The sequence below is a fragment of the Ostrea edulis genome, chromosome 2 (genome assembly GCF_947568905.1).
Source record: "Ostrea edulis chromosome 2, xbOstEdul1.1, whole genome shotgun sequence".
Lineage (NCBI taxonomy): Eukaryota > Metazoa > Mollusca > Bivalvia > Ostreida > Ostreidae > Ostrea > Ostrea edulis.
The window spans coordinates 37,489,307-37,501,891 of NC_079165.1; the positions used below are offsets into that span (position 1 = coordinate 37,489,307).

The 12,585-nt window shown below is 36.3% G+C and overlaps 1 protein-coding gene across 1 annotated transcript in view; it reads right to left on the reverse strand.

Annotated features, from left to right (window-relative positions):
- Nucleotides 1–1,974: 1,974 nt before the first annotated feature.
- LOC125679106 (uncharacterized) overlaps nt 1,975–12,585 on the reverse strand; it is a 27,333-nt gene continuing 16,722 nt past the window's right edge. Inside the window, exons 5-10 of the mRNA XM_056153916.1 lie at nt 12,039–12,220; nt 10,827–10,980; nt 10,539–10,595; nt 8,937–10,455; nt 8,753–8,844; nt 1,975–2,667 (exon numbers count right to left, since the gene is read on the reverse strand). Of these exons, the coding sequence (XP_056009891.1) occupies nt 2,558–2,667; nt 8,753–8,844; nt 8,937–10,455; nt 10,539–10,595; nt 10,827–10,980; nt 12,039–12,220 (2,114 nt within the window). The 3' untranslated portion in view covers nt 1,975–2,557. The remainder of the gene's footprint in view (nt 2,668–8,752; nt 8,845–8,936; nt 10,456–10,538; nt 10,596–10,826; nt 10,981–12,038; nt 12,221–12,585) is intronic.

Consider the following 12,585-nt stretch of genomic DNA (forward strand, 5'->3'; position numbering starts at 1 on the left):
GAATAATTTTATCGAAACGTTAAAGACTATATATTCCTATAGTCCATTGTCTCCGACAACAGTATGTAGGCCCTACCATGATGTAAAAAATACGCCTTGTCTCGGTTCATATTATCGTTGGCCACAATATATAGAACATGATACATGTATGTACCACGAGGGTACGTGCATATCATCGCCGAGGACAATATGTGCCAAACGACAATACATATACCATTACAGTGTGTACTTACTTTCATACACAGTTACACTAAGCATTACAATAGTTTAACTTTATTATTAGCTTATAGTATCGTACAATTTGTAAAATTTAATTAATTCGTGGTACAGAAGCCTTCAATAATAAGTCGTCGTTTTATTTCCTTTGTATTTAAAATGCATGAATAGACTTTCACTCAGTAAGTTAACTTTCTAACTATTCAGATTTCTAATGGTCTACTTGGCATGTTTTGATTGGAAAGTAATTTCTTATATTTAAAACAGATCCAAGACACAACGACGGAATGAAGAGAGGAGAGCTCATGTAAAGAAAGTATCATGTGACCAATATTTTCACGTAATTACAAGATCTTTTCTCGTAATTACAAAATGATTATCTCGTAATTATACGAGATCTTTTCTCGTAATTACGAGATCCTTTCTATCATATACTATATTTCTATATATACTATATCTAATAAATTTAGAATTGTAATTTATTCTGATATATTAATATAGTACTATATTCTCGACAAAATGATAGACCTTTTAATTTGAAATCAAGAAATAATTTGCGTTATGAAAGCATGGGGTGCACGTTTCTGTATGATAAATTTCCCCTTGCATTGTAATTATTCCTTGACGATATCTGTGATAAGAATTTCAGTAAAAAGTATCAAATTCTAAAATTCTACGACGCTACTAATACTTATAATAAAAATTTTCATTCTATTTTCGGTCACTGTGACCTTGACCTTTGATCATTTTTCTCCAAAATCAATAGGGGTCTTCCTTACCTGGTACCCAACAATATATCAAAGTTTCATTTGATTAGATTGTAAACTTTTCGAGTTATCATCCGGAAACCAATTGTTGACGCCCGCCCGCCCGCATCACCAAACCAATAGCCGAGTTCAACTTCGTTGCAACTCGGCTAAAAATCTAAAATACGATCAAATATGTAATTTCTTTTCGTCAGTTTCTTCACTTGAGTTTTTCGAAATTATACAGCTGCGTGGTTTCTTGAAAATTGTTGACAAATTGGCACGATGACAACATATACCTTACGTAATGTTTTCCGTGCAGATACCTAATGGGTTTTTTTTATGGTCCCAACATTTTCTAATTAAGTTCCTCTAATGTGCTATTAGTTTCATCATGTATGTTGGCAATCCTTTTATATATGAATTTGATTTGCCAAGTCATGCTCCATCTTATATTGCTTAGGATAATGGTATATAAATTTTCAAAAACATTTGGCACAGACCCTTTCTAAACATCGTTTACATTAATGATACTAGTAATAGAAATATGACTATGAGTAATGAATTGGTTTGTCATTACTACTGTTTCGTATAGGGCTCTTCCATGGAAGTGCGATCCATAATCTTTGAACAATTTTTTTTTTTAATTCTGGACTGTGGGTTACATACAAAAAGAACATAGTTTACACTATTTGTGGAAAAAGCACGATTTTGTCCAATTTGATGAAATGTGTGAAGGTGTAATACACAATGAAAAGGTGACGATAACAAACAGTGATCGATCTCATTTTAATAAAGAATATAAAATTAAATGTAAGGTAAGCCCCATCCTCACAATGTCAAAACTCTGTGTTTGTGTGGAGGGTACGTGATCACATTTTGAAGGTGGACAAACACGGGCCCAGGAAATCACAGGTACCTAGAAGTCCCTTGTAAACCTGTCACCCCCCCCCCCCCCCTCCCCTGTCTTGATCAAAGATTCCCGATACGCTGTATAATGAACAATTGTTACTTTGTTTGAATCTTGTTTATTGTACATATCAATATCTGACGGAGATGAAATGAAAGAGAATCATGATAAATGAATTATCTAGTAATTATGTGTTTTAGAATGAAATACAACTATGATACATGTACGTTCCATCCTCTACATAAACGTATCCTTGCTGCCGTTGGTCTGGTGAATATACGGGTATTATTATATTAGTTCTGGTCCGGGCTGCTGTATCAACACAATTACGTTACTCTGTGTAACAAAAATCTGACGCATATTATTGTATCATAATCTACATATATATTATCAATACAGCCCCGACCTGGTATACATGCAGTGTTAATATTACCAGCTCTAGGCAACAAAGGACTTGAATTATACTGGATGAATCGTCTTTGGAAGTAAATTCATACTTCAAGCTGCACATACGTAATGGACATTAATAATGATGTCATTCATCTCTGATGAGAATTTGACAATCTCTGCGGTAGATCGAATTAGCTGTAACACCGGGACACTATAAAGTCGTTCACAAACATGACTAGGGCGCCATCAATTAAACTATCAACGTGATTGAATATCCTAAATTGATAATTTTTATCTACGCGGTTCTTCCACGAGCAATTCCTCTGTGAATGATGAAGTCCACAATTTCCAACACAGACAAAAAGCTTGCACCCAAAAACAGGCCCATTGTTCCGCCGATGTCGCCTGCAAAGAATGAATCAAAATCAAGAACGTATTTAATCATACGAGATAAACCATGGAAATTTCAGAACTAATTGTTTAGCGTTGGAAAAATTGTTTGGATACGGAGGGGAAAATTTGTCACGATTTCATGCATGGAAAAACTGTTTCTGTTAAATGAAGACAGTAACGATGTGCGCTTTGTACGTAATCAACCCATCTGCAATTAACACATTTCGCATATTGTCAAGTACTATATATGTATTATCTTTTAATCAATATGGACAAGGTAATATAATGTAAGGAACCAATGCAATTTTTTTTTCACGATTGCATTTTGAAATGTTCAGAAAATTCAATGAAAATTTAATTTTGCCATCGGAGAACTTCATCAACTGTAGATGAAGTATCTGACCGTAACGGTAAGTTTATAGCGACATTTAATGAAACATAATGCAATTCAGAATCAACCAATGGTGTCATGGATTTCAGTGAACGACCGGTGTTGTATAGTAGCATTTCCCCCATAGCCCCCTACCCGGAAATGGCTACATGTATATACATGTAGTTGCCTTTCTCCCTAAGGGTAAAGGCTACTGTACAACACCGGCAGTCTTTTGTACCTTGGGTCAAATTTACGTGAAAATATATGTATATTTCCCAGATGTCTAATTGCATTCATCTTTCATCTATACTGTACATTAATTTTAAAGATCTAGTTCTCTTATATACAGCGTAATGCCCATGAAGCTGATAGCGGCTCTGATATTTTAAAGGGGAATCACAGGTACATTCGGTGAAAAATTCCTACTTTGATTTTTTATACGCCCGTCGAAAACGGTATGGTATGGCGTCGTCCGTCTGTCCGGCCATTGTGGGCAGGATACAGCTTAAGGATTTTACAACTTGGTACATGAGAGGAAGATGCCTATTGTTTTTCAAGATCAGTGGTCAAAGTCAAGGTCGTAGTATCACTTAGTAGGAAAACATTGAGGCCGGTATACAAACCGAACCGTAAGCTCCAAGATATTACAACTTAGTATATTTGATCACCATGATGAGAGGAAGATGTCTATTGATTTTCAAGGTCAGAAGTCAAAGGTCAAGGTCGTACTATTACTTAGTTGGAAAACATTGTAGGCAGGATACAAACAGAACTGTAAGCTCCAGGATATTGCAACTTGGTACATTTGATCACCATCGTGAGAGGAAGATGCCTATTGTTTTTAAGGTCAAAGGGCAAGGTCGCAGTATCACTTAAGAAAACCTTATAGGCAGTATACAAACTGAACTGTTGGGACTAGGACCATCAAACTTGGTACACATACACTTTATGCCAAGTGGAGGATGCCTATTGTTTCTCCAGGTCAAAGTCTTAGTAGCAGGATACCGAACTGTTGGGGTTAGGACTATAAAACTTTGTACACATACATCTTATGCCAAGTAAAAATATTACATAGAGAGTACATGATTTGTCTGTTTTTATGATGCAAAGAAAGTATGTCACACCCTGATGATTGGTGATACTACTTGAAGCAAGTTCCACAAATCATGGTGTAAGAAAAACGATCTATATTAGTTTTTCACGGGCGTACTATGTACCGTTGGCGGAACTCTTGTTTAAAATTATTATCAGGACAACCATTAGATAAAATTAAACCGTCATCCCCGAATCTGTTGTGGAAAATTATTTGGTCGGCATGCACAAATAAGGAAAAAAATCTTAAGTCATGTCCTATATATCTCAATGGAAGGGGGAGTCCCCATGGTGGTTTGTAATATTTCGTTAAATTCAAAGGTCTGAGGAGAAAAGAGAAAACATCTGAACTGTTTGGTAGCAATGACCATTATACGATGTACCAATCATCAAATGCCATGTTTAGTATTAGTAAAAGTGGGGACAAATTGTGTTTTTAAAAGAAAATGACTCTAGAGAGCGGCGTACCTCAGAGGTATTCCCGCGACACAGATTTAGTGTTTCGTCGGTGTGCTGCGAGGTTTGATTATTATTGATTGATAATTATAAATTAATCCACCTTCATCAGGAGTTTTACTTAGCACGTTTGAGGAGCGTGAGTATGATTGTCACAGCAATACTCCTTTATGAGATTAAACTTAATTTGATTCAAACTGTGTTACTAATGTATCGCAAATTGCTTCACCTTAATCAATGAAACCCCTGAAAACATACTGGGATACGGCTACTGGAACAGGCGTGTGAGTAGGTTTCATGTGTTGAAGTCGTGATTTGATTTATTGCAGCCTGTTCCTGCATGAAGACCGAAGTGTACGAAGAGTAAATGTTGCCTGTCGATAATTTGTAAGTGAATGTCAGTAAAAATAAATCCAAAATAGAGGAAATACCAGCAGATTCATAAAGTAGATACAAAAAAGGGCACTTCAGTGTTACACGCAGTAAAAACTCGGTTGATATAATTACTTCATCCCAGATTATATACTGACACGCAAAGGAAACACAACCCAATTAACGTTGATAATTAATTTATTGTTTGCAATGGAAATTCATGACATCATACACATCATGGTTTATGGAACTCGATAACACTACGCGTTCTCGTGTCCGCGAGACATCGGTGGGTGCGTTCAGAGTACTACCATTGGTTGACATAAGTTACCATTGGCAAAATTTGTTACCATTGGTACGACAATGGTACCAATGTTTGCCAATAAAATTTACCAATGGTAAACATTTCTACAGACAACCTAGAGCTCTGTTAGCGTTGGTAACTCTATTTATGACGTAATCCAAAATGACGGGCATCGCGTACACACTGACAGAATCACATCTTTCCCCCTTATAGATCTTCGCAAGCATCAACTAAAGACAATTTCAGACATATTGCTTCATACTTGTTTACTTCATAGACGGAAATGGGTTTTAAAAACATCAGTTGTAAGTGATATGGTGTAGCAATCTCCCAGTCTAACCATTTCGTCAGATGATCCATACCGTGGCTCATGATGTTTTACAAGAGAAAATACATCTTCGTTAGCCAAAGAGTTTTGGTCCACTTCGTTTCGCATTTACTGACCGAAAACTCTTGGCTAGCGAAGATGGAGAAAATAATCTGCAGTTGAACGTAATCAATAGGACTTAAAAACATATTTCTAAATGCATCTTCTTGATGCAATATTATTCACATTAAAGATAATATGAGCGGAATTTTCGACATTTTGTACTAATTGATCAGCTTGTGGTATACCAATGGTACCACTGTTGGATTTCTCACCATTTTTAACCCAAACTCGTTCAGAGTACAGAAGGATTCAATGGTACCAATGACTTAAATATTTACCATTGGCAAATCGGTGATGGTACCATTGGGTTTACTCTGAACGCACCCATTAATACATAATCCGACTAGCACGTGCACGGATGTACACGTAACAACGGTTTAGTCCGATTCTCAAATCGCGTAAAGGATGTACAGAATAGGGCATGTACAGTTATTTAATCCATAAAGCGGGTTATGCATTTCCCCCCTGCAATGATTGCTACCTTTATCACCCGATGAAACAACAAAGAATTCATATTTATACTTTTATACATTTTTGAAAGATATAAACTAGATATAAGTGCTTAAATATCAAATGGTTGGACTCATTCGTCACATTAAATGGAACAGTCAATGCACCCTTTGACCTTGATGACGCTCCATATAAACCATATTTGGTCATGATTACGCAAACATGTGGTATTAAATGGTTTGCAACAAACATGTATTCATTGTCAATGAAATCAATGTCAATTTCAGAGGAAATAATAGAAAAAAGATTCAGTGAATGTAAATATTGTGGATTGGAGACACATGTATACCTGTGTCAAGTGTTCTGAATGTCCACAAAAGCAAAATATATTGTCTCTAAATGTCTTATATTGATGGAACAACTGGCAACCCAATGGCGGATTTAAATCTTCAAATTTAAGGTAAATCGGAGTATCTTGTTTAGAAAAATGTACTAAACGATAAAAGAAGCAATAATTTCTTCCACTCCCGGAGAAATAAACAAATGATTTCTTGCATTACATTATTGAGAGAACTTAATTTTGTTCCCAAAACCCTTAAAATTTGCGTCATTTTATTAATTTCATCTTATTAGAAATGATAGAAAATAGTACAAATTACTAAATAGGATACATATTTCAAGCCCTACAAAATCTATAAAATCCCGGAGCTTCGCACCCTGGGTTCCCACCACTGGGGGCCTCAAGGCGGTCCCCAGACCCCCTGCCTAATAAAGTGCCCCCCCCCCCCCCCCCCGTAACCGTAATTCCTAGATCCGCCCCTGCAACCGCCCTCGAACTGGTTAACCGAAGGTTACATTGTACGTCGGGATCGTTTCATAAGGTTGCAGCACTTATAAATGAGACACCAGGGACACATGATCCTAGAATAAGTCGAGATACTGTGCTGAGCATCTCTGCTCCTATGGCATCAAGCTGCGTCGTGTTGCAGTGGAAATGCTCCTTAAATGTCATCGACGTGACGTCAGACTCCAATAGTTGGGTCGGCACCGTCCTGCATATTCTCTAAGTATAGATGGTGCCCTGTACTTATTCCTGACGAGTCGAGATTCAGTATTTACCGCTCAGGAATAAGTACACGGCACCATCTACTTCCTATGTAGCATTAGGTGACGTGACGTACAATGGGCTATCTTCACCAAAACAATGTTGACATGCTACCTTAACCCCATACAGTCCGGTCTCTCGCCAATATCACGTGTAGGACATGTTAGATCGACGCACTCGAACGCGCCCAAATCCATCAGAGACCCTACCCGCTTTGCGTCAACCACTTCTGTAAGAATGGCAGAACATCCCTATGGCACAAATATATCGTGTAACAAAGTCTATTCATCGCAGAATTCGCAACAGATTCTAACAGGAAGCAAATATTCATTTATTGAAATAAGAAAATTCAAATGGCTACCAGCTCTTTAGCCTTGGCATTTGTTGCCAAACCATGATGGTTAACTCCGAATTCATTGTGTTATCCAATAGAATAAGTGTGGATCTTCGATTGTAAATATTAAATGATCTATTGGAATGAAATGATAAAATTATTACCGAAAGATTGGAGATTGCGTGTCAGTATGTAATCTGCACTGCATTCATTCATTTTTTAGCCAATTGATTCATCATCATGTTAACTTACAGACCCTGGATAACACTGATGGGAGCCCTGATTTCTGCTGATACAATGCTTTAACTGCTATCTCTGAGCATGCGCACTTTCCCCAAAACAAAGTGTTCCTGATAGTTCGTATGGCATATATATTAACGCAAGGACCATCATGCTACACGTGATTGGGTAATATGAATAATTGTAATTGGTTGAATTCGAATGATCCTCCAAGGTTTTCATTTGTGTTTGAATTGTTCATTACATATATTTGTAGGAAAATTCACATTATGTAAGAAAATCCTTGTAATTATGCAGATTTCATTGTAATTGTTCGATACTGTTACATCACTCACCTTCTCCTGTCCACTCACTCGTTACCTTATACAATTATATATATTGTGTATATACATGTACATGTACTAGATGTATTCCGATGAGTTGTATAACTCAAGAACAATAGAGAATTGAAAAACTCATCGGTCAATAATTTCAGTCTCTCAGAAACTTTGGTTACAAGAACAAAATCATACTATTGATCATGGACGATAATTTAAAAAAAAAAATAAAACTCTTCATCTCAAACTATCTTCCATCAAAATGTAATTATGTAGCTTACAGTATTCTCAGCTGTACAGTATGTGTCTACATATTTATCTGGAGTCATTTGATTCTCGTTAATGGTCAAGCTTGTATGCAACTGTGAAACTAATATTTCATCTTCAAGCAAATGCACGTTTTTGGTATAACGATCGACAAAACTGCTCATTATCTTGTTTCATTTTCAATAATTTGATTATGAAGTAAATCTTGAAATTATCTACCTTCGCTATAAACGTTTGAATGCTGTCAATGTATCACGTGATTGTACCGGGTAACTAAATATGAAACAACAGTAGTTCAAAAACTACTCAGAAAATGCTTTGTGAATGACTGTTGTATTCATTATACGTTATACTTACACCATAGTGAAAACATGTTGTAAGCAATTTGCTGGTCTATTTTTTCGTAGCTCATCTCTCGATAGAAAATGTTTATCTGTAGGAGATTGTCCCTGAAAGTAATTTGAAAGTTATAAAAATCTTTCAAAAGAAATCATATAAAATCGATTTTTATACAAGTCGATTAATACTTAACGATCTTTACCTGATAAAATTACTATCAATTCTCAAGGATTTCTTGAATTCTGTCATGTGATCTACAATTCTATCAAAAGTAGACAGGAGCTGGGCATCACTTCCTCCTATGACGTCAGAAAATCTCACGGCGTCTATAACCATTGTGAAGCTGTCATTCAAATCAACTTCAACCTCCGTAATATTCCTTGAATATTCACTTTTATTAACAAAATTGTAATAATCCAATGAATCTTCGTCGTTTATAATACTTTCCCAAATACCTTTAGCATTGTAATGAAGTTGTGTTACCCAGTCTGTTAGAGTTGTCTGCCTTGTCTTCAACAGTTGAAAATAAAGTTGAAATTTCGCTAGTATGCTCTCTGTAGTGTTAGACAGAAACACTTCGGACACTTCCAGTTTTGTTGCGGTCGCATTCAGGTACCGCTGGAGAATGCGATTCCTGTTTTCTATCGGCTTCAATATACTTGCACCAAAATCTGTGTTTTCAGTACGTATTGAGTAAAGACTCTGATTAATATTTTGAAACATCAACTGAAAGTCATTGCATATCATTTCAAAGTTTTCAAGCCGTTCCTGGAGTATTCGCTTAGGCCTGTCGACAATTTCATAGTAGAATAAACTCTTTATGTACACCCAATTACGCATAGAGAAACGGAAATCTTCCACACATAGACCCAACGTCGTCTCATTGACCATGCCATTTACATACGCAATTTCCGCCAAATTCTTGCACAAATTTAACGCTTTTACCGTGTCATTCAAATATTCTTCATATCGTTCTGTTGATTTGTTCGCATAATCATTGTGGTATACGGAATCGGTAATCAGTTTTTTCGGCGTCACAGGGCCATTATGGCTTCGAGGTGAGTCCATAAACCGGTAGTTAAATATTCTCTCGCTTGAGCTATAAGCGTTCTTTAAGGACGTGTAATTAACCAGGACCCTCTCAATTATTTCAATTCTACAGTCTATCTTATCTTTCAGTGTTTCGTACAGAAAAAGCCGAGAGGAATTATCTTGAAATCTTGGATCAGAAAGCTTTCGAATGGTTTTCTCGATGATTAATATATATTCTGCGTATCCTAGCGATACAATATGCACATGACGCTCTTCCATTGCATCACGAGCCCTCATGAAATTTTTCTCCATATTGTAAATTTGAAATTTATATAAATACCCCTTGAAGTCGTAATGATTTTTTATGTCTTCGAATATAGCACCAGTTCTGTCTATTAAGTAATCCACCATGTTCACAAGTCTTTCGTACACACGTGATAAACTTTCAGTATTCTGTGATAATTTTACATAAAAATCCTTAACTTTCGAGAATTTTGAATCTTCATATCTAGACGTAACTTCAGTTGCTTTTAAGAGATCCACGGCCAATTTGGAAGTATCATTTGAAGAAAGGTATTTTCTCAGGCTATAGTCTGATGTGGTGCCATATGATAAATCTGTTTCGAACACACGGAAATTGCATGAAACAGGACAGGAGCATATACGATGGAAAATAGTTGGGAAGGTTTCTGAAAGGAAAAAAAAATCATTATGGTACAAACATTCATTAAAGTGATATTTTCAACAAAGTTTTAGTATTTCATATACAAACCTGTTATATTTTTGAGACATCTATAATACTGATCTAAATCACATACGGGTGGTTCTCCTAAAATTGAAAAGAAAAGTATGTAGATTTTGTTGTAGAGATCGATTTAAAACAGGGTCGGATTTAAGACATTTCAATAACGAAAGACCATTAAAAAACATACATGTACGAAAAATTTTAAAATGTAATAAACATTAAAATAATTTCAGACTTTCAACACCATAGCGGTGTTGGGTTGTTTGTTTAAAACTGTATTACTGAAATGATATAATACAATTAGTTATCACGAACCATTTCTATGAGGCATATACAGAGCGCGGCATCCGCAAATTTGGTGTGCTCTTTTCGTCAAACATTCTAAACGGCAACCCTCGGCGCTATATGTATCCAAGTACTCCAAAGATCTATCTTGACAGGTTCCATGAGGCTTTGGGAGATTTTCTAACTGCAATACAATATTAGTTGTTGATGTGTTGTTCGTTGTTTTACGTCCCGTCGAGAATTTTCTACTGATACTGAGACGTAACCAGCTGTAGGTGAAGTACTACAAAGTTAGACCTATACATGGCACTTAAGGTATCACACTGGCCATTATTTTCACTGCATATTACTATAGATGGGGAAAACTCATTAGAGATTACATGTAATTTGCAGAATTGATGCCAAATAACGCAGTCGGAAATGTTCTGTGTCACCCGTCTCGTCTGCCAACACCAGAAAAACAACACCCTACGCGGCATTTTCGAAAAAATAAATATATACCCGCAAACAAGACTATCCTCAAATTCACGTGTTTTTCACGTGTGTAAACAGACGGAGTGCATCTCAGGAAGTAGCCTCAGCTACATGTACCTACATCAATTAGTTCCTTTGTATAGACTTGGTCATTTCTACAAATTACACAAAATTTCCTAATCAGGGGTACAAAAATTAAAAGAAAAGAAAGAGGAAATGAGAAAAATCGCGCATGAAAAAAAATCTTTTAAATATATGAAACTTCAATTGACTAAGTTCATTTTGATTGGGCCGGTGTGATGCCATAAGGCCGTTGCAGTGAGGGTTCTTTATCGTGCCAACGCCTGTCGTGACACGGGACCTCTCTTTTTAAGGCTATATCTGAAAGACCCGTCACTTTTACCACTAATGTCGGGCGTTTGTATGTTAAGCGTAATTAGGTTTGATGCAGCGCCGGGATCGAGAATCGAACCCGGGACCTCCCGGTCTGGAGGCGAGCGCCCGCGACTGCTGGTTACTGAATTAACAATTACTGACTAGAATATACATGTAGTAAAACAGGAATGTTTCACGATATTTTCAATCCCCTCAGCATTAATTCCTATCTTTAAATGGATCCACAAATAAATCAGAAAACTATAATTTACATAAAAATAATTAATTCGATCAAACTGAGCGAAAAACAATACCGGGGGCATATAAACTTATAATTTTCATTCAAATAATGAGTTTTTATCAATAATAAGCTTTTATCAATAATAAGTTTACTTCAATGATCTTCATCCCCACAAAGACGCGGGATCCTGGCGAGATGGCTTGACCTAGAGCGTGGACCATTGGGATATCCGTGTGGTCATGTATTAGCATTTTTATCCCTGCTGCGTCGTGAGGACCTGGCATATACTCGTACTGTTCTATGTTCAGAGTCAAGGTGAGACCATTCTCTATACCTAAGTTTCAGGTAAACAACATTACATTACAATTAGTGAGTTTGTCAAGGTCTTGGCTACTACTGTATGCAGCTTTAATTTCACTGCGATTAAATTTTTATTATTTTCACTGTAATCGAAAACAGTGAAATTAAACTTGCAGTGAAAAATAACATATTCACACAGACTGAATACAACAAACCGTGAAATAAAGATTGTAAGAAAATTGATTCAGACAAGAAACCATGAAAATAACCAGACCTGAGCAAATTCAGAGCTTCTACATTATAGACTATCGTCTGATTTTCTTAAACTTGAACTCTTAATTACATGTATGTTTATCATGCTTAGCTACACATCATAATCTGAATTACAGTCAGCATACA